The following is a 22,090-nucleotide window of genomic DNA, read 5'->3' as shown; positions in this document are numbered from 1 at the left end:
CCTAGCCCTGCAGGGCCCCACCCCATAAGCTCCGCCCTTCACCCCCAGCCCTTCCCGTGCCCGCGGAGGGAGGCCACAGACTCACTAGGCCCAGGAGTCCCCATCTCCCCCAGGGACCCCCAAGCTGGGATGAAGCTCTGGGAGGCAGCGGCGGGGGGGAGCAGCCACACCAAGGCAGGAATGACCCCTCCACAACCCGCACCCCCCGCAGATCCCCAGCCCGCCGGCCCCTCACCCGAGCTGTCAGGCGTGGCACAGATGTAGGTGGGCAGCATGCGGACAGAGGACATGGCGTTCGTCTCCTTCTTCAGCCCCAGCTCCATCTCCCGTCTCAGCAAGGCCTGCACCGTGCCCAGGGCAGCAGGCGAGAGCTGCAGCAGTGCCAGGGTTTGATTCACCTGGAGGCGCTGGGCTGCCAGCCTAGATGCCACAGCAGTCACCATGCCAATCCCCTTGCTGCTGCTCTCTGCCTGAACCAAGGTGACGTCGCACTCGGGGGCCAGCTGCTTCACCAGCTGCTGCAGCGTCTGGCTGAACCTGGGGAGCCAAGGGAGAGCCTGGCACGGGCTGGCAGGACTGGCTGAGCAGCCAGCTCCCCACGGGCCCGCCCTGACCCCCAGCAGCCGAGAGGTGAGGCGCCAGGCCCAGCTTCGCAGGAGTGTCTGGAGGTGGCTATGGGGGCCGGGCCAGGCATGGGGCAAGGCCTCGAACAGGGGCAGCAGGGGAGGAGAGTGAGGGGGCCGGGCCCCCAGCCGGCTGGAGCGTAGCCCCCACCGGGGGTGCTGGGCCCACAGCTCCCTCCTGTCGCCATGAGGCCCAGGGCCCGGCACCAGCCCCACTACTCCATTCCCCATCAATCCGCCCCTCGGAGGGGCAGCTGGCACGCCTGAGAGCAGGCCCTGTGTTCCCTGGTGCCCAGCACCGTCCTGGGGGCCCTTACTTGGCATAGGCCCGGAACACGGCTCCGTCCACGGCCACGCTGGTCTTCAGGCGGCTCAGCTCCCGGTTCCTGCACATGTGGCTGACGATGGCAGCCAGGCCGGCGGCACAGAGGCCGGCGGCACGAATGCAGACGGCCTTGCACACCTGCTGCATGTTGAAGCAGTCCTGGTCGCTCGCCTCCAGCCCCAGCGCCCGCAGGACACGCCGCGCCGTGGCCAGTCCTACCTGCTCGCTGCGAAGGAGAGCACAGGGGCAGGACCCGGCCATCAGCCTCCAGGCCTGGCACCCCCGGGGCACAGGGAGGGCACAGGGGCAGGGCCCAGCCATCAGCCTCCAGGCCTGGCACCCCCGGGGCACTGGGAGGGCACAGGGGCAGAGCCCGGCCATCAGCCTCCAGGCCTGGCACCCCCGGGGCACGGGGAGGGCACAGGGGCAGAGCCCAGCCATCAGCCTCCAGGCCTGGCACCCCTGGGGCACGGGGAGGGCACAGGGGCAGAGCCTGGCCATCAGCCTCCAGGCCTGGCACCCCTGGGGCATGAGGAGGGCACAGGGGCAGAAACCGGCGATCAGCCTCCAGGCCTGGCATGCGTGGGGAGAGACTCCAGGCCTGGCACTCCTGGGGCCCAGGGACAGAGCTCTACCATCTGGCTCCAGGCCTGGTGCCCGTGGGGCATGGGGAGGGCACGGGGCAGAGCCCTGACATCAGCCTCCAGGCCTGGCACGTGTGGGGAGAGACTCCAGGCCTGGCACCCCCGGGGCCCAGGGACAGAGCCCTACCATCTGGCTGCAGGCCTGGTACCCCCGGGGCAGGGGAGGGCATGGGACAGAGCCCTACCATCTGGCTGCAGGCCTGGTACCCCCGGGGCAGGGGAGGGCATGGGACAGAGCCCTACCATCTGGCTGCAGGCCTGGTACCCCCGGGGCAGGGGAGGGCATGGGACAGAGCCCTACCATCTGGCTGCAGGCCTGGTGCCCCTGGGGAGGGGAGGGCACAGGGGTCAAAGAGACTTCCATCCGGCTGTGTTCCTAGCACCCCTAGGGTGCAGGGGGGGCTCGGGGCAGAGCCCTGACATTGGGGCGCGGGGATGGGGGCACTTGCTCCCACAACACAGGTGGGTTCCTGTGTCACTCGGTCACAAGTGGAATGAGGTTGCAGGTCTCAGCAGCTGTTGGCTGCCAGGCTCTGTGCAGAGGTCAGGCCAGGCCTGGCCAGCAGGGGGTGCTGCTGTGTACCCCAGGCCTCGGGGACCCACTTACTCTGTGATCTCCAGGATGTCCTGGGTCTGGACCGACCCCTTGGTCAGGAGGGCTGGGGTCGTGCGCCCGCTGAAGAGCTCAGTCAGAATGTGCTGGACGATCTCGCCCAAGTACAAGCCACTGATCATCTTCTCGAACCTGAGCAGGGGCGAAGGGGCGTGAGCAGCGCACTGGGCAGGCAGGGCCACGCGCCAGCCACTCGGCATGGCCACAGGGCCACCGCTCCCTGGGCACGGCCACCACCCAGCACAGCACAGCACAGCACAGCCCTGGGCACGGGCGGCCATGGGGCTGGGCCGGGCACCCCCGGAGAGCCCTGGGCACGGGCGGCCGTGGGGCTGGGCCCGGCACCCCCGGAGAGCCCTGGGCACGGGCGGCCGTGGGGCTGGGCCCGGCACCCCCGGAGAGCCCTGGGCACGGGCGGCCGTGGGGCTGGGCCCGGCACCCCCGGAGAGCCCTGGGCACGGGCGGCCGTGGGGCTGGGCCCGGCACCTCTGGAGAGTCCTGGGCACGGGCGGCCGTGGGGCTGGGCCGGGCATCCCCGGAGAGCCCTGGGCACGGGCGGCCGTGGGGCTGGGCCGGGCACCCCCGTTGAGCCCTGGGCACGGGCGGCCGTGGGGCTGGGCCCAGCACCTCTGGAGAGTCCTGGGCACGGGCGGCCGTGGGGCTGGGCCGGGCATCCCCGGAGAGCCCTGGGCACGGGTGGCCGTGGGGCTGGGCCCGGCACCCCCGGAGAGCCCTGGGCACAGGCGGCCGTGGGGCTGGGCCCGGCACCCCTGGAGAGCCCTGGGCACGGGCGGCCGTGGGGCTGGGCCCGGCACCTCTGGAGAGTCCTGGGCACGGGCAGCCTGGCTCAGGTGCTGTGGAGCAGGTGCCACCAACAGGGAATCGGAGGTAGCCAATGCTCTGCACCCCTCCCCTGCCAGGGACGCCCCTGACCCCACCTCTGCCTCCCTGGGTTCAGGGAGGCCTGGTCCAGCTGGTGGTCGTAGGGGCTCAGCACATCGTTTAAGGCGCCGTCGTCCCCGAAGGAGCCCCATTCGGTGACCACACCCATCCGGCCCTCGCTCTCCTCCACCACCTCCACGTGCCGCGCCTCCGCCATGAAGCAGCTGTTGGTGCCAGCGTCTGCCGGGTACAGGAGAGCAGTGAGGGGGCTGGGACACCTGGCCAGTCAGTGCCAGGCAATGCCAGAGCCACCCCCCCGCCACACCTCCCCGGCGCCCTGGCCCCAACCAGGGCCCACTCACCGACAACCAGGCCGACCTCGCACGGCCCTGCACTGGCATCGCAGCTCATCATCGTGCTAGTGGTGTCGTTCACCACAGCGATGACCTTGATATGGTAGCGCTGGCCGGGCAGAGAGAAGGGGGCATGATCAGCAGCCACCATCGTAACCTGTCCACGGAGCCTCCGCCCCACCCTGCCCCACCACACCCAGGGAGCCCCCACCCTACCCAGGGAGCCCTCAACCTGCCACACACTGCCCCACCCCTACCCCCGGAGACCCCACCCTGCCCCGCCCTACCCAGGGAGCCCTCAACCTGCCACACATTGCCTCACCCAGGGGGCCCTGCCCCACCTCTACCCTGGGAGCCCTACCCTGCCCCACCCACTGAGCCCCCCCACCCCAGTCAGGGAGCCCCCAGCCTGCCACACACTGCCCCATCCCTACCCCGGGAACCTGCACCCCACCCCACACTGCCCCGCCCAGGGGACCCTGTCCCACACTGCCCCACCCCCACCCAGGGAGCCCTCAACCTGTCCCCCACTGGCCTACACAGAGGGCCCCGCCCCACCCTGCTCCACCTCCACCCCGCCATGCAGTGCCCCACCCATGGGGCCCCCACCCCACACTGCGCCATCCCCATACAGGGAGCCGCCACCCTGCACTGCCCCCCATATCCCCCCCTTACATCTTGCTTGTTGATGGCATCTTGCAGTAACACCACCACGTCTCGCCCCTCCACGCCGGGGCACTGGAAGCGTTTGGACCAGGAGATCAGGTAGCTCTGCAGGGAAAGAGCCCAGGCACTGGGGTCAGCCAGCCCTGCCCCACATCCCGCAGCGCCCCCTGCAGGGAGCCCTCGGCCAACCCCCCTACAGCGCTCCCTGCAGGGAGCCCCCACCCAACGCACCCGGCAACCCCCCTGCAGCGCCCCCTGCAGGAAACACCTAGCCAACGTGCCCGGCCAACCCTCCTGCAGCGCCCCCTGCTGGGAGCCCCCAGTGCTCCCAGCCATCCCCCCCGCAGCACCCCCTGCAGGCCCGGAGCAATGCGCTCACCTGGTCCAGCCGCGTCTGCCTGCAGGTGAAGGGGAAGGAGAAGCCCAGCTCGAAGTCCGTCTGGGGCATGTGGAGCCCGTCCAGGAACTTCCACAGGCACGTTGCCAGGAAGGCAAAAAGCTGGGGAGCAAGGCTGGGAATTAGCAGGGCAGAGGCTGCCGCTCACCCAGGCCCAAGCCTGCCCCTCTGCCGGCTCCAGGCTCCAGTGTGCTGGCGCAGCACTCACAGCTCCCACCATCCCCAGGCTGCCCAGCTCCCAGGGACCCTCTGCCCGGCGCCAGCTGTGTGGGGCCCAGAGAACTGGCTGGCTTGGAGCCAGCTGCAGTCCCATCTCCTGCCCACCCAGCAGGAGCAAGGGTGCCCTGCCCCCATACCTTCTCGCCAGGGCCCTGGGCGATTGCGTCTGGCACAGGAAAGCACCGTTCCTTCATCGTCACCCTCTGGTCTGTGTCCCCCGACAGCTCCATCAGCAGCACCCGCAAATGGGTGTCTCCCAGCTCCAGCACCAGGAATTCGCCTCTCTCTGCCCGACAAGCAGACATGGTGTCAGGGCCTGGCATACGGGGGGCACCCCAGGACACGGGTGCTCTGTGCCCTGCCTGGCTCTGCAGGAGCTGCTCATGCCCGGCAGAATCCAGGGACCCAGTCACTCAGTGGTACCATCCCTGATGGGCTTCACTCACCAGCTTGTGCAGCCGTGTCCCCCCACAGTGCTGGCACCACACCCCCTCACCAGGGTCTCTGGGGTGCAGCTCGCTAACCAGTGTGCAGCTCTGGGCTCGCAGGTCCCAGGGCAGGCCTGACGCCAGGTGCGGCGTGGTCAGCAACGGGCAAAGGTGCCCGTGGGCCTGCGAGCAGGCAGGAGTGCAGGCCCCACACCGGCTGCACACGATGGGCTTGGCCCTGACTCTGAGCTGGGGCACCAAGCCCCTGTTCTTAGTGTGGGGCCCAGCATAGCTCCCTTCCCCCAGCCACAGCCCAGCAGGAATCAGGGCGCGCTGACACCCAAGCTCCGGAGCACCCCAGAGCACTGGCCCTGGAGGGGGAGCCTGGGGCGGGTACCAGGAGGGCTCCCAGCCCCGGGCACCCACAGCCTAGCCCTTACCGGTGCCGTCCGGGGTGGAGCGGATGAAGGCGGGCAGCATGCGCACTGTGGCTTGGGAGTGCGTCCGGCGGCTCAGGCCCCGCTCCATGGCCTCCAGCATGCGGCTCTTAACCCGATGGAGAGTCTCCAACGACAGGCACAGGGGCTGCAGGGAGTTCTGCATCTGGGAGGGGAGGCAGGGCTGGTCAGGGAGTGCCCCCAGCAGAGCGCCAGTGCTGGCAGCAGGGCAGCGAGTAGGGGTTTACCTGCGTGGTGAGGTGCTGGCTCTGGGTCTGGGGGCTGCCGCTCTTGCTGACGCCAGCCAGCCCATGGACAGGGCACGTGGGGCTCAGCTGGCTTGGGAGGGGCTTTCCCACCAAGGGCATCTCCTGGCCGGAACTCATCTGGGGCCTGCAGGGGCAGAGAGCAGGGGCAGATCCCTGTGCCAAGGGGCAGCTGCAGAGCCAGCCTATGGCCCCCGCAGCCCCTGTCCTGCGGGCCAGGCACCCGCCATGCTCTGGGAGGAGCAGGCATCTCACTGGGTGCACCAGGCCCCAGGGTGGGCGAGTGCCCTGCCCTCGAGCCCAGAGCCCTTCCACAATCAGAGGCCAAGGGGGCTCCCCAGCTGCCAGCCTTGCCACGGCGCTGGCACTTCCCAGTGGCAGGAGGCAGAGCCAGCCTCTGCCAGCACCCCCAGAGCTCAGCAACTGCAATAATTCATGTGGAGCGGCCTCCAGCATGAGCCCCCCACCTCACCCCAGTGCCTCAGCCCCCAGCAGGGTGCAAATCCTGAGTCTCACCCCCGTGAGCGCAGAGAGCAACGGATCCCTGAGCACTGATTAACCACAAAGCACAAAGCCTGGCACGCACCCAGCCGTGGAAGCTGCACAACCACACACTGAGGGTGCTGTGACAGAGTGGGAATTTTTCATACTATTTTGGATGAATAGTGTGTGTGCCTCGGTTTCCCTGACGTGGTCCATGGGTAACTAGGTGAGGGGACAGGGCTGTTTGCTCTTTGCAGAAGCCCAGTAATACAGGCTGCCTGGGCCCCAGGCCCATGGCGAGACCCAGAAGACACTGGCCCCTCCAATTCCTGGACATTTGGCACCTAGCAACACCCAACCCTGGCTGGCCCCATCCTTGGGAAGCCAGCCAGGTGTGGCCAGCTGGAGGACAGAGGACTGAGGTGGGGCTGCTGGAGGCAGGGGAGACGCGTCCAGCCGTCAGAGGGCTCCAGGCTCTGCACTGCCCCAGCCGGACCAGGCTGATACTTTGTCTCTGTTGTGTCCAGACACCTCCTAACCCTCCTGCTGTCCCAACGCTGGTGGGGAGTCACTCCAGGGTCAGGCAGCCGGGGGTGCACGGCTCCCTCGGGCGTCCAACCCAGGTGCACTCACTGCAGGAAGCTCACAGCGTGACCCGGGGGTGCTGAGGGCTCTGGGGGTCAGTCCCAGGAGGTGGGGAAGTCGAGAGGCTGAGCCTACCGGGGCCGACACTCCGAATGGGGCCCCCCAGGGACTGTTGAGAGCTGTGTGAGAGTGCCGGGCCTGGGGCGCCATGACAGGCTGTGCCGAAGCGGGGATTGTCTTGTTTTTTCAGTCGGTTGCATGCAGAGTGCAGGGGACTCAGTTTCCCTGTTCTGTGTGTGTAACAAAGTGGGTGTGACGGTGCTGCCCGTGGGAGCCAGCTGAAGTCACTCAGTCAGGGTGAACTGCAAACAGAACAGGGCAGACAAACCCCAAACGCTGGTGATTTACCAACCAGCGCAGAACAGCTTCTACTGCACCTCACTGGTTATTCAGAAGTCCAAATACTGCAGTTTCCGTAAAGTGCTCAGCCTCAGGCCTCTGTCCAGACACACCTGTCAGATATGATGATGGTTACTGAAAATCTTATCTCATCATATAGAAGAAAAGGTTCTTCCGACCTCAAAGGATCAGCCACACACCCAGGTTCAATTAGAACTTAGATCTTACCCAAAATACACGCTATGGTCAATTCTTATTAACTAAGCTAAAATATATTTAAAAAGAAAAGAGAGAGAGTGTTGGTTCAAAGATCAATATACAGACAGACTTGAATTCAATTCTTGAGGTTCAGACATAGCAGAGTTGAGCTTGTAGTTGCCAAAAGTCCTTTTAGAAATAGTCCCTAGGTTATAGTTCAATGTCTATCTTCAGGCGGCTCCAGTCAGTGACTGGGGATCTCAATCCTTGTGGCTAAGGTTTCGCCCTCTTGAAACCCAAAGCAGATCTGAGATGAAGCAGGATCACATCCCAGGGTCTTTATACATTTCCAGCAGCCTTTCGGCCTGAGAAAACAATAGGCTTAACTCTCCTTCTCCCAAACATCCTGGCAATTAGCACAGGGTCATTTATCCATCAAACAGTTCGGATACAGGTTACCACAAGCTTCAGAGGGCTTGGCTACACTCAAAACTTCAAAGCACTTTGAAGTGCGAGTGTGGTCGCGGCGCCAGCTCTCCCAGCGCTGCACGTACTCCAGCTCACCGCAGGGATTAGCTTACAGCACTGGGAGCTGCGCTCCCAGCGCTGCGGCACTGTTTACACTGGCGCTTTACAGCGCTGTATCTTGCAGCGCTCAGGGGGGTGTTTTTTTTGCACCCCCTGAGCGCGAAAGTTGCAGCTCTGTAAAGGGCCAGTGTAGCCAAGGCCAAAGAGACACAAAGACAATAATAGGTTTCAGAGTAGCAGCTGGGTTAGTCTGTATCCACAAAAAGAACAGGAGTACTTGTGGCACCTTAGACACTAACAAATTTATTTCAGCATAAGCTTTCATGGGCTACAGCTCACTTCTTCGGACGCATAGAATGGAACATATATTGAGGAGATATATACACATACAGAGAGCATGAAAAGGTGGGAGTTGCCCTACCCACTCTAAGAGGCCAATTAAGTAAGGGAAAAAAAAAACCCTTTTGAAGTGATAATCAAGATAGCCCAGTACAGACAGTTTGATAAGAAGTGTGAGAATACTTACAAGGGGAGATAGATTCAATGTTTGTAATGATTCAGCCATTCCCAGCCCCTATTCAAACCTAAGTTGATTGTATCTAGTTTGCATATCAATTCCAGCTCAGCAGTTTCTCCTTGGAGTCTATTTTTGAAGCTTTTCTGCTGCAAAATTGCCACCCACAGGTCTGTCATTGAGTGACCAGACAGATTAAAGCGTTCTCCTACTGGTTTTTGAATGTTATGATTCCTGATGTCAGATTTGTGTTCATTAATTCTTTTGCGTAGAGACTGTCCAGTTTGGCCAATGTACATGGCAGAGGGGCATTGCTGGCACATGATGGCATATATCACATTGGTAGATGTGCAGGTGAACGAGCCCCTGATGTCCTGGCTGATGTGATTAGGTCCTACGATGGTGTCCCCTGAATAGATATGTGGACAGAGTTGGCAACAGGATTTGTTGTAAGGGTAGGTTCCTGGGTTAGTGTTTTTGTTCAGTGATGTGTGGTTGCTGGTAAGTATTTGCTTCAGGTTGGGAGGCTGTCTGTAAGCGAGGACAGGTCTGTCCCCCAAGATCTGTGAGAATGAGGCATCATCTTTCAGGATAGGTTTGTAGATCTTTGATGATGCGCTGGAGAGGTTTTAGTTGGGGGCTGAAGGTAACAGCTAGTGGTGTTCTGTTATTTTCTTTGTTGGGCCTGTCCTGTAGTAGGTGACTTCTGGGTACTCTTCTGGCTCTGTCAATCTGTTTTTTCACTTCAGCAGGTGGGTATTGTAGTTGTAAGAATGCTTGATAGAGATCTTGTAGGTGCTTGTCTCTGTCTGAGGGATTGGAGCAAATTTGGTTGTATCTTAGAGCTTGGCTGTAGACAATGGATTGTGCGGTGTGATCTGGATGAAAGCTGGAGATATGTAGGTAAGTATAGCGGTCAGTGGGTTTCCAGTATAGGGTGGTGTTTATGTGACCATCGCTTATTAGCATAGTAGTGTCCAGGAAATGGATCTCTTGTGTGGATTGATCTAGGCCGAGGTTGATGGTGGGATGGAAATTATTGAAATCATGGTGGAATTCCTCAAGGGCCTCTTTTCCATGGGTCCAGATGATGATGATGATATCAATGTAGCACAAGTAGAATAGAGGTGTTAGGGGACGAGAGCTGAGGAAACATTGTTCTAAGTCAGCCATAAAAATGTTGGTATATTGTGGGGCCATGCGGGTACCCATAGCAGTGCTGCTGACTTGAAGGTATACATTATCCCCAAATGTGAAATAGTTGTTGTGAGGACAAAGTCACAAAGTTCAGCCACCAGGTTTGCTGTGACAATATTAGGGATACTGTTCCTGACAGCTTGTAGTCCATCTCTGTGTGGAATGTTGGTGTAGAGAGCTTCTACATCCATAGTGGCTAGGATGGTGTTTTCTGGAACATCACCAATGGATTGTAGTTTCCTCAGGAAGTCAGTGGTGTCTCAAAGATAGCTGGGAATGCTGGTAACGTAGGGCATGAGGAGAGAGTCTACATAGCCAGACAATCCTGCTGCCAGGGTGCCAATGCCTGAGATGATGGGATGTCCAGGATTTCCAGGTTTATGGATCTTGGGTAGCAGATAGAATACCTCAGGTCAGAGTTCTAGGGTGTGTCCATGCAGATTTGTTCCTGTGCTTTTTCAGGGAGTTTCTTGAGTAGATGGTGTAGTTTCTTTTGGTAACCCTCAGTGGGATCAGAGGGTAATGACCTGTAGAATGTGGTGTTAGAGAGCTGCCTGGCAGCCTCTCTTTCATACTCCAACTTATTCATGATGACGACAGCACCTCCTTTGTCAGCCTTTTTGATTATGATGTCAGAGTTGTTCCTGAGGCTGTGGATGGCGTTGTATTCTGCACGGCTGAGATTATGGGGCAAGTGATGCTGCTTTTCCACAATTTCAGCCTGTGCACGTTGACGGAAGCACTCTATGTAGAAGTCCAGTCTGTTGTTTTGACCGTCCGGAGGAGTCCACGCAGAATCCTTGTTTATGTAGTGCTGGTAGGAACCCACCTTCTGTGGGTTACTATGCTGTTCAGAGTTATGTTGGAAATATTCTTTGAGTCGGAGACGTCAAAAGTAGGATTTTAGGTCACAGCAGAACTGTATCACGTTCATGGGTTTGGAGGGACAAAAGAAGAGGCCCCGAGATAGAACAGACTCTTCTGCCGGGCTGAGAGTATAGCTGGAAAGAGTAACAATGTTGTTGGGTGGGGTAAAGGAACTACTGTTGTGGCTCCTTGTGGCATGTAGCAGTTTAGATAGTTTAGTGTCCTTTTTCCTTTGTAGAGAGGAAAGCTTGTGTTGTAAACGGCTTGTCTGGTTTTTGTAAAGTCCAGCCATGTATCCAAGTATCATCACAAATGTTAACATCTCTTTTTGATCTTTGAATTAAAGCCATAGCAATAAACAAGGCTTGTTTGCTTCCACCCCAAGCCCTGAGCAAACACCTCCCCTTCTACCTCTAACAATGCCCCCAGCTGCATTTCAAGGCTCTGCTCATTTACAGACCTTCGTAACTAGTTCGGCCCTGGTTCAAGTCAGTCTGTGAGTCTGGGAAGTAATTAACTCTTTCTGCCCTGTCACCTTCCAATGAGCTATTAGCCCACATTGCTAAGGTCACAGTGAGGGATGGGGTTTGTTGTTGCAGAGGACCAGGTGTGACCTCGCCTACCAGCCAGGACCCCAGACAATGGCCTGGAGATTGGGTGCCCAGCGGGGGAACAATGGGTTGAGGAGGTGTCACAGAGTCCCCGGGCGATGCTCTGGAACTGCTCCCCACCAAGCCAGTCAGGACCTTGGGGAGCCTCCTCTCCCTTGGAGCAGACTTGTTCAGGGCAAGAAGCTCACACGGCTTCACCTCCTGGGTCTGACCTTGGAGCATTCAGCATCCTCTGCCCCTCCGTGCGCTTCCCACAGCGAGCCCACCCAGGCGAGGTCCTGGGGAAGCCAGAGGGTCCTGCACCCCCACTTTGCAGTCAGACATGACTCAGCCAGCCAGTAAACAGAGGTTTAGTCGATGACAGGAACAGGGTCTAAAACAGAGCTTGTAGGTACCGCGAACCGGACCCCTCAGCCGGGTCCATTCTGGGGGGCAGTGAGCCAGGCTCCCACATCCGCCCTCAGCCAGCTCCAGACTAACAACCCCTCCAGCCCCTCCTCTCTGCTCAGCCCCTTTCCCGGGCCAGGAGGTCACCTGATCCCTTTGTCTCCAACACCTTCAGCTGGCACCTTTGCAGGGGAGGGGCCCAGGCCATCAGTTGCTAGGAGACAGAGTGTCAGGCGTTTAGGTGCACTGGCCCTTTGCTCTGGCAGATACTTAAGAACTGCCATGGGGACACTGAGGCACCAACACAGTACTCAGAGAAAACATTAAGAACATTCCTAGTTCATCACATCTCTCCCCCCTTCGAGACTGAACTGAGTGAGGTCACTTCAGCCAGTGACCTGGGGAAGTTCGAACCCACCAACGTTCCCATGGATGCCCCAGCATCTCTCCCATTCCTCGGTGTGAGTTACACCAGGACAGTCCAGTCTCACGCCCTCCCTTAGGTCGGGTGTGCTTGATGGCACTCGCAGGCTGCATGTGGGAAGGTTTATGCGGCTTGAACCCTTTTGCTATCCCCAATACCTCTGGGGTTCAAACTGGGACGGGGTCTTCTCCCAGCACTCTGGTCTGCGATTCGGGCTCTCTTGGTTAAGAGCCCCCATCTTGGCCTTGGCCAGCTCTGGGCTTGGGCAGCCGCTCCCCACCTCATGGCCCAGACACAACACCTCTGCCGTCCCCCCTTACACTTTCCAGCTTTTACCGTCAGTCCCACCTCCTTGAGGCAGCCCAGCCCCCTCTTCACCTGGGACACCTGTTCCTCCCAGGTCTGGCTAAAGATGCACATGTTATCAGTGTCTGCCAGGGCCAAGTTCTCCATCGCCCTCTGCTTGTCTAGAACCTCCCCAGGCCTAGGCATGGGGTCAGCATCGGACACTGTGATGGCTTTAAGCTTCTTTTAGCCCCCACAAAACCGGATCATCCTGTCTACCTTGGGGATCAGCCGGGTTGCTTTCCCAGTGACTCTGAACGGGGAACATCTGATGGGGAGATTGGCTCCCACCTCAGGGAAGAGATCCCCCAAGGGTCTTCCCCCTTCTCCTCCCAATCCTTCCTTTCCGGGTCCAGGGGTCCCCTCATTCTCCTCCCGTCCAGCAGCTCGAACAGGAAGAGCCCTGTGGATTCCTGGGGCACCACAAGCTGCCTCCTGATTCCCCCCAGTTCTACTTCCCCTTGGGGATCCCATTCCCAGTACAGGAATCCCTTCTCCTGCAGGACTCTGTCCCTGCAGCCTTCCCCAAGGGGGTTTGCAGCGCTGTGGCCAGCAAGTTCCCTCAGCTTCTCCAAGGAGGGATCCCTCTGCAGCTCGGTCTGGGATTCAGCTGCTGGGGCAGGGAGTGGGACCTGCTCCCTCTCACTGGCTGGGCCTGGGGTCACAGCCCCCCCTGAGCCCTGTCCCTGGTAGCTCCCTCCCTGCTGTATAATCACTTCCCAGCAGCATGTCTGGACCAGGCAAACCTGGTTGGCAGCTGACCTGCCCTGCCTGGGTGTCCCCCCACTCAGCTGGGGTCTCAGCTCCCCCCGTGCTCAGCGCTGCCCTTGCTGTTCCAGTGGGGGCAGGCAGCGAGCTCTCTGCTCTGGTCACAGCATCAGAGCCAGCGTGAGCCCCCTCTCTGGTGTGCAGGGGGGGCGGGGAGCATCTCTCCCTCCTACTCAGCCCCAGGGGGCTGGTTACAGGTAGGCAGGTATCCTGAGCCCAGCAGCCCCTCCCCCCTGCCAGCCAGGTCATTTGCATTTTCAATGACCATTTTCATCCTAGCCAATTGGTTCCCTGGATTTGAATTCAAACCCTCGGCCGTTACACGAGCAGGGCCTGGATCCTGTCCTGAGGGGAGACAGTCACCCCCCAACAGGACCTCCCAGCCGATATCCTGGAGAACCCCAACGACCAGCCAGCCCGACCCTTCCTGCGTCTGCACAGGGATCCGGGCCATAGGCAGGGCGAGGGGCTTCACCCCGGGGACCTTCACCCAGGTCCCACAGTCCCTCAGCATCTGCGACTGCACCACCCCAGTTCTCTCTGTCCCAGGGTCTCGCCCCCGCAGGCGTGTTTCCCCACTGACCTCTGGGCAGCCCCCTATGTCTCTCCACTCCACCATCACCAGTCCATGCTGCTGCTGCTTCTCTTGCAGCTTTTCCTCAGCCTCTTGCTCTCTCTCACGGTCCTCTCGCTCTCTCGGGCTCTGCTCCCATCCCATCTGTCTCCGATTCCCTGATGGGGAACCCAATCATGAAGACCCTCGTCTGGTTGGGGACCAGACTCTCGGGGATGCCTGGCTGCTGCTCCAGCTGCTCCCAGACCCTCTTGTAGCCCCATCTGGGTCAGGAATCTGCTCCTCAGAGCGGTCCTCCTCCTCCAACTGCACGATTAACGTCCCCATGCGTAACCCTCTCTTTGTGCACAGGATCACAATGTCCTACTTAAGGAGATGGTGACAGGCCATCACTTCACCGTTCCCAAGTGGCTCTGGACTCACAGGCCTGTGTGCTCTTGGCTCCCCCATGGTTTCCAGGAAGAACCCCTGGTGTGCCAGCCCTTCTCGTGATCACCACCTCTTCGCCAGGGTCGAGCTGCAGACTCCTCCGCCCCTGGGACTGCTCCTGCAACCCCCAGGGGAACCCTGCTACTGCAAAAATCCTTCTCTCTCCCAGGGTCGAGCGGCAAACTCCTCCGCCCCTGAGACTGCTCGCTGCAGTCCTCAGGGGGACCCTGTTATTCCAACAGTCCTTCTTGCTGGTCACACACTCCCAGAGGTTAACTGCCCCCCTGAAACGGTCCCTCTCTGAGCCTTCAGCACGCCTGGTCCTCATTATCCCTTCGTTTTACTGCTCCCCAGTCACTTACTGCAAGCAGCACCATTCACGGGGTGCAGTACATCCCACCTCTGCCACCAGTTGTCACGGAGTCACCGGGTGATGCTCTGGAACAGCTCCCCACAAAGCCAGTCAGGACTTTGGGGAGCCTCCTCTCCCTTGGAGCAGACTTGTTCAGGGCAAGAAGCTCACATGGCTTCACCTCCTGGGTCTCTCCTTGGAGCATTCAGCATCCTCTGCCCCTCCGTGCGCTTCCCACAGGGAGTCCGCCCCGGCGGGGTCCTGGAGAAGCCACAGGGTCCTGCACCCCCACTTCGCAGTCAGACATGACTCTCAGCCAGCCAGTAAAACAGAGGTTTATTCAATGACAGGAACAGGGTCTAAAACAGAGCTTGTAGATACAGTGAACTGGACCCCTTGGCCGGGTCCATTCTGGGGGGCAGTGAGCCAGACCCCCCACGTCTGCACTTCACTCCTCGTCCCCAGCTAGCTGCAGACTAACGAGCCCCTCCAGCCCCTCCTGTCTGCTCAGCTCCTTTCCCGGGCCAGGAGGTCACCTGATCCCTTTGTCTCCAACACCTTCAGTTGGCACCTTTGCAGAGGGGGGGCCCAGGCCTTGAGTTGCTAGGAGACAGAGTGTCAGACATTTAGGTGCACTGGCCCTTTGCTCTGGCAGATACTTAAGAACTGCCATGGGGACACTGAGGCACCAACACACTATTCAGAGAAAACATTAAGACCATTCCTAGTTCATCACAGGAGGGAGCAGTTGGGGCCAGCTAGTGGGAACAAAGGAGGGCAGAAGGAGGGCCCAGGTGACCTGTTTGCCTGGGACGGAAGACAAAGGACAAAGGAGGGGCTGGTGGGGAAGGTGATATAGGATGATCGTCTGGAAGGAGGACTTCTGCTGCTGGACTGGGGACAAAAGGCAGCCTGAGCCACCCGGGGTGTGGGACAGGCCCAGATGGATGGTGCTGAGACTGGCCAGGCCCAGGGTCCCTGAGAACGGCCTGGGCTGGGTTCAGACGTTCAAAAACCTCCTGTTTTATCCTGGCTGAGAGTCACTTCAGGCTGGAGATCGGGGGGCGGGGGCATTATTCCCTCTGGGTGTGGAGGCCCCGGGGGCCCAGAGCAAGGGGACTCCCTGTGGGGGCCCACAGCAGAGCCAGGCATGCTAGAGACTCAGAGAGGTGCAGGCCTGGGAGCAGGGCCGGCGCTACCATTTAGGCAGCCTAGGCAATCGCCTAGGGTGCTAGAATAATTGGTGGGCACCCTTTTGCCGGAGGGGGCGGCAGGCGGCTCCGGTGGACCCTCCACAGGCACCACTGCAGCAGCTCCACCGGAGCCGCAGGACCAGGGTGCGGGGCGGCGAAATTGCGGTGCACCTAGGGCGCTCAAACCGCTAGCGCCAGTCCTGCCTGGGAGGTAGAAGAGAGAGTGGACCCCCGAGAAGGGCTGTCGCTCTGAAGGGATTTCCTCCCAAGGGCCCTACGGAGCTGAGAGCCTGAGCCCTGGGAGGCCGTGACACAGGCGCACACTGCCCGGCCGTCACAGAGCCACCCACAGAAACGCAGCCCGTGGCACTGTGCACCCTCCTGGGCACCAACAGCCGGCCGAGGAACGCCCGCTGCATGGACACCCCAGCCAGAGCTTTGCCTCGGCAGCCCCCCCAAGTCCCACTGAGGAAGGCCTCAGGCTAAGTGACAGGAAATGCCATGGGCCTGGGGAACTGGGGCCTTCAGGACAACTTGCCCCGGGCACTGCCCTGGAACGCAGCCTGGAGCTGGGGCCAATCTGCCCCAGGGCAGGAGCCCAGAGCTGAGCATGGCAAGCCGCAGCAAAGCCCTGAACACTGCCTGATGCTGTCACGGCCTGGCTGACCCAAAGCGATAGCCCGGCCTGGGGAGCTAAGGCATGATGAGGCCGTGCCCCCCTCCCACTCCCAGCCTGGGCACAGCACCCCTGCCAGCGCCGCCCCCGGGACACCCACTGGAACTGGCCCTGCCAATGCGTGAACAGTGCTGGGAGTGCCCAATGCTGGGAGACCAGCTCCCCTGCCACAGCACAGCCACTGTACCCCAAGGCTTGGCTGTGGGGCTGGCACTAGCTTCACCCCACAGCTTTCTCCTCCCTGCCCCCACGCTGCCTAGGGTCAGGCCCAGCCCTTTCTGGGAACAGAGTCAGCTGGCAAGGAACAGGAAACTGCTAGTCAGTTTGTGCTTGTGTAACTGCCCCTTGCCTCACTGTGCTGGTCCCCCCCGGCCCCTTTCCCCCCTGCCCCGCCCCTTCCCCCCCTTTGCCTGCCCCTTCCCCTCCCCTCACCCAGACCTGATTTCAGCCCCAACCTGAGGGCAGCCAGGGCTCAGTCCTCGCCTGGCCACCACCCACCTTGCATTCCCTCCCCGTCCCTGAAAGCAGCTGCCATCCCCCGTCCCCAGGGTCCCTGCAGGGCGCCCAGCCTGATCCAGAGCCCAGCACGCGCCAGCAGGGCAAAGCTCTGACAGTCCAGTCCCGCCCCAGCGCAAGGCACCGGGGAGAGACCTGCCCTGACTGGAGTCGCCAGAGCCCTCCCCTCCTGGTTCTGCCACATGGCCCAGGGCTGAGGTCCCCCCAGCCCCAGCCCTCCCGCTGCCACAGCCCTGAGGGGCTGCAGGACTGCATGGCCAGGCAGAGCAAGTGGGGGCAGCCTGGGAGTCGGTTCACAGGCTGAGGCTCCTTGCAGCTGGGGGTCTCTAGCTCCTTGCTGGAGGGAGGCATCAGCAGCTATGCCCTGCCAGGCAGTGTGGGGCTACCCCACCCCGGCTCTCTGTGCCTCACTGGGCAGCATAGGGCTGCCCCAGACCCAGTTCTCTGTGCCCCACCCTTGCTCTCTGTGCCTCACTGGGCAGCATAGGGCTGCCCCAGACCCAGTTCTCTGTGCCCCACCAGGCGGCATGGGGCTGCCCCGGGTGCCCCCTGAGGCAGGGCTTGACCCCATGAAGCTGCCTTTCACGGGCCGGGGCTGGGAGCAGCCTCCCTCCCGCCCCACCAGAGCCAAAGCTACTGCTTGGCCAGGCTGGGCTCTCTGGCACCATGGGGCGGGGAGGGGGGGGTAAGAGCAGGTCTCTACCCTGAGCTGCTTGTACCCCTCCCAACACTGACTGAACTGGCAGAGGTGGCGCGGGAGACCAGACGCCCGGCTCAGCCCCAGGAAGTGGGTTGTGTCCCAGGCACTGGAAGCCCCTGGAGCGTTGCTGCCCGTGCGGGCACAGAGCCTGCGGCTGGGCCCAGGCTCTGGGGCTGCCCCTCACTGGGACACTCACCAGGAAACTCTAGGGCCACTGTGTCAGCTTTGTACCCTCTGCTCTGCCAAGGCCTCTGACCTGCCCCCCAGCCAGTCCTCCTCCTGCTCTGCCAATGCACCCGGCCCCTGACCTACGGCCCCACTGGTGCCCCCTCCCAGGCTGTCACCCTGCTGCTGGGGGGGGGGGCGGGCGGTGGGAAATCACTTGGACCCTCAGAGAACAGCCTCATTGTGCCAGGAAAGGCTCCAGACTCTCCTTGGAACCGGCTCTGCCAGGGCGAGTTGCAGACGGGCCCCGGGATCCCACCACACTAAGCACCCAGAGAGGGGATGTTTCCTGGGGCCAGGATGTGCCATGCCCCACTGGCACCCTGCATTTCTCTCCAGCTGGCTGGAGCCCAGGAGCCTGCGTCCCCCATTGCAGCGCTCAGGGCTGGAGGGGCTCCCTGGGCCAAGTTGGGATCCTTGGGGAAATTGCTTTCGTGTCCAGCCCTGCTGCTCCAGCCAGGGCTGTCCCCAAGCAGTGGGTGGGGGCAGTGGGGCCAGGGAAACTGACAATACCAGGTGCCCGCAGGTAGGCCGAGCACCCAGTCCTGGCACCGCTCTCTGAGTGCCCCGGCAGAGGCCTGGTGCTGCTGGGCTGGTCCTGGAAGATGTGTCTGCCCTGGGGTGAAGGCGGCAGGAGAGCCGTGGCTCCTTGGTGAGGTGTCTCAGACTGCGAGGGAGGAGACAAGAGTGTGGGACTGCCCCCCTGCCGAGCCGGGACAGACTATTTCCAGGCCAATTTGCATTTACCTTCAGTTCCAATTAGCACTTGTAGATTTGAGCCCAATGTTTTAATTAGCTCAGCGATTATTTGTGCCTTTAATTAGGCAGCCACATTAATGAGCCCTCCCCCTCCCAACTAGCAGTTGGAGCAGCGGGCGGCTCGGCGGGGGAGCAGGGTGTGACCCCAGGACACTGGGCTTTAGGACCTGACCATAGTCACATGCAAGGGTCCCAGCAGGTGCTGCCACCCGAGGCTCAGGGAGCAGCTGGGCTGCCTGGTCCAGGTTCCCCAGGTCACCCCTTGGTAGAGGAGCCGACGGGGAAATCAGTGGGTGCTGAGCTGGCTGTACAGGCTCGGAGCATCCTGGCCCCGCCGGTGAGAAACCTGGCACTGCTCACTGGCCTGCCACATGGGCCAACAGCTCCTCAGCCCGGGCCTGTGGGAGGGGTCCCGCATGAATTCATCTCTGAGCTGGCACCTCCCCATATGCCAGAGCAACGGCTGGCACCATGAGGGTCAGATGTGAAAGCAACCCCCTGACCAAGCCAATGCCAGAGCTCAGTACCCCCCGTCCTCCCTGCCCCCACGACTGCAGCCTGCCCAGGTGACAATCACCAGCCCTGCCACCTTGCTTGGTGCCCAGCCCTGACTTACCGGGGCTGGGTTGGGTGCTGGGGGCTGCGGGGTGCTCCTGGCACTGCTGCGTGTGCTCACTCCACACACTCTCCCAGCTGTGGCAGAAAACCAAAAGTGAAAGCAGCATTTGACAACTTATAAAGCTTTTCTACACGTATTCCCTTACTGCATGTACTCCGCCCTCTCATCTGCCTGCCAATCTGTGCAGACTCCAGTGCAAAGCGGGGACCCTGCCCTCCCAGCCACACATTTCGCTTCCTGGACCTAGGTCTGTTCTCAGGACATCACCCTGAGAACAGACCTGGGCTCCCTGAATCCACCAGAGACAGCCGTGCCCAGCCCCTCACCCCTGTACATGCACCACTCGGAGCACAGGGCTGGGCGTCCGGATGCCTGGGTTCTCCTCCCAGCTCCCATGCTCAGGAAAGACTGCAGCAGCCCAGGGCCCGGGGCCATGCACAGGGCCCCCCTCTGCTGCAGGAACCTGCCCAGCCCAGGTTAATCGCAGGTGCCTGCCTGTGTAACCCACACACCTGCTGCGGGTGGGGCTCTGCCCTGTCTAGTGGCTCTTAGAGAGAGATTCATGAGTCTGCTCTACAGGGTCGTTCATCTCCCAACATGCCCCCACTAGTATCACTGGCCTTTGGCGGCCATCGCAGCCAGTGGCAGATTAGCCTGTGCCCATGGGCCCCAGGCAATTGGGGTGGGTTGGGACCCCCACTTGCTCTTCCCCAGGGCTCCACAAGCCCCTAATCTGCTTCTGGTCACAGCAGAGGATGGACGAGACCACGAGGCTGAGCTCTCCTCCCCAGCCAGCTGAGATGCACAGAGGGAATGGGGAGTGGGCCTGAGGCTGCCCCTGCTCCAAAGTCAATTGCAGCAGCTGAGGCGGGCAGGGAGACTTCCCCCTGGGCTTAACATGCTATAACCTGCCCCCTTTTCATTGCCCAGGCACCAGGGAGCAGTGCCACCAGCCAGGGCCGGTGTAACCACTAGGCAAACTAGGCGGCCGCCTAGGGCACCAAGATTTGGGGGTGCCAAAAAGCAGCTGCCGCTCACCTCTCACCCCTGCCCGCTGCTGCTTCCGCTCTGCTTGGCGCATAGCCTGTGGGCCAGGGGGCGGAGACAGCAGGTTCCTTCCCACGCGGCCAGGCGGGCTGGACTCGAGAGACTAGAGGTGGCTTATCCTGCTGGGGCTTCTTGGTCCGTGCCCAGACCAGGGCAGGGTGGGGCGCTTGCTCGTGCACCAGGAGTCCGAGCGTGCAGTGCTGGGGGCCGGGGCTGGGTTTCGGCAGGGAGCTGGAGGGAAGCGGGGCCGGGCCTTTGGCATTGGGAGATGGAAAGATGCTGTGGGGGGTGGGGTCCCTGCCCCACAGAGCCAGAGGGGGCTGGCTGAGCTCCAAGAGCTCAGGTCGGACTTCACAGGTGTGGGGGGTGCTGGTGGCATGTCTGGCTCCCCAGCCTGGCTTCCTCGGGTGCTGTGCAGCCTCCATCACCCTGGCACTGGCTGTCCCCTGGGGTGCTCCTGATCTGCTGTTTAATTCTCAATATGCGGACGAGCCACTAAAGCCCTGATCCTGCAAACGCTTGTGTGACGAACTGAGAATGTTCTTAATATTTTCTCTGAATACTGTGTTGGTGCCTCAGTGTCCCCTATGCAGTTCTGAAGTATCTAGGTGGTGGAATCAGGGTGTGTGATTGCTACAGAGCAAAGGGCCAGTGCACCTAAATGCCTGGCACTCTGTCTCCTAGCAACTGATGGCCTGGGCCCCCCTCTGCAAAGGTGCCAGCTGAAGGTGTTGGAGACAAAGGGATCAGGTGACCTCCTGGCCCGGGAAAGGAGCTGAGCAGAGAGGAGGGGCTGGAGGGGCTTGTTAGTCTAGAGCTGGCTGTGGTCGAGGAGTGAAGTGCAGACGTGGGGGTCTGGTTCACTGCCCCCCAGAATGGACCCGGCCGAGGGGTCCGGTTCGCTGTACCTACAAGCTCTGTTTTAGACCCTGTTCCTGTCATCGACTAAACCTCTGTTTTACTGGCTGGCTAAGAGTCACGTCTGACTGCGAAGTGGGGGTGCAGGACCCTGTGGCTTCCCCAGGACCCCGCTGGGGCGACTCGCTGTGGGAAGCGCACGGAGGGGCACATGCTGAATGCTCCGAGGAGAGACCCAGGAGGTGAAGCCGTGTGAGCTTCGTGCCCTGCAGACAGTCTGCTCCAAGGGAGAGGAGGCTCCCCAAAGTCCTGCCTGGCTTGGTGGGGAGCAGTTCCAGAGCATCGCCCGGGGACTCTGTGACAGCTTGAGTGCCTGCTTTATTTTAGACAGAAGAGTCAATTTCCTGTCCTCGCGGTCCATCACAGCACTGTTGAGCTTTAAGTTAAGCACTTGCCGTCCCCAGCCAGCTCCCAAACGGAAACCCCCTCCAGCCCCTTTCTGGCCTCTCTTTCCCGGGACAGGAGGTCACCTGATCTCTCTGTCTGCCCCACCTTTAGCAGCCCCTGGCAAGGGGAAGGGCCTGGCCATTAGTTGCCAGGAGACAGAGAGTCGGCCAGAACTGAGCCCCACTCCTCAGCATTCAGAGGGAAGATTAAGACCAGTCCCACTTCGTCAGCGGGTGGAGAAATCGCACTGTTCTAAGGCCCCGAAGGAGGGTGAAGTGCTTCTGAGGAGCCAAAGTAACCGACTGGGTAACCTCGGAGTCTCGGTGAGTCGTACAATACCCAGGTCCTCAGCTCAAAGGCTCTTTGCCCCGGGTTGTTTTATGTTTTTTCTGTTAGTTTTTGACTGTTTATTTCCCTGGATGCTGCCCTCCCCGCCAGGGAAAAAGTACATGAATGAAATCGGCAACTGAAACAAAAGTCAAGACAAATGACTAGTAAATCTCCCCTTGTGAGATGGTCACTTACTCACAGGTGGG

At 61.0% G+C, this 22,090-nt stretch overlaps 1 protein-coding gene across 2 annotated transcripts in view; it reads right to left on the bottom strand.

Moving 5' to 3' along the window:
- HK3 (hexokinase 3) overlaps window positions 1-22,090 on the bottom strand; it is a 29,946-nt gene extending 7,856 nt beyond the window's left edge. Inside the window, exons 1-11 of one of the 2 annotated variants that reach the window (XM_050961763.1) lie at window positions 22,080-22,090; window positions 19,200-19,276; window positions 5,591-5,753; window positions 4,860-5,008; window positions 4,486-4,605; window positions 4,116-4,211; window positions 3,450-3,549; window positions 3,144-3,327; window positions 2,200-2,337; window positions 941-1,174; window positions 236-537 (exon numbers count right to left, since the gene is read on the bottom strand). In XM_050961763.1, coding sequence (XP_050817720.1) covers window positions 236-537; window positions 941-1,174; window positions 2,200-2,337; window positions 3,144-3,327; window positions 3,450-3,549; window positions 4,116-4,211; window positions 4,486-4,605; window positions 4,860-5,008; window positions 5,591-5,753 — 1,486 coding nt within the window. In that variant the 5' untranslated portion in view covers window positions 19,200-19,276; window positions 22,080-22,090. Of the gene's footprint in view, window positions 1-235; window positions 538-940; window positions 1,175-2,199; window positions 2,338-3,143; window positions 3,328-3,449; window positions 3,550-4,115; window positions 4,212-4,485; window positions 4,606-4,859; window positions 5,009-5,590; window positions 5,754-5,835; window positions 5,981-19,199; window positions 19,277-22,079 lie in introns of those variants that run through there. The other variant, XM_050961762.1, reaches the window with a different exon arrangement.

Source organism: Gopherus flavomarginatus, chromosome 7 (assembly GCF_025201925.1).
Source record: "Gopherus flavomarginatus isolate rGopFla2 chromosome 7, rGopFla2.mat.asm, whole genome shotgun sequence".
In the NCBI taxonomy this organism is placed as follows: Eukaryota; Metazoa; Chordata; order Testudines; family Testudinidae; genus Gopherus; species Gopherus flavomarginatus.
This window is presented reverse-complemented; position numbering and strand designations above follow the sequence as displayed.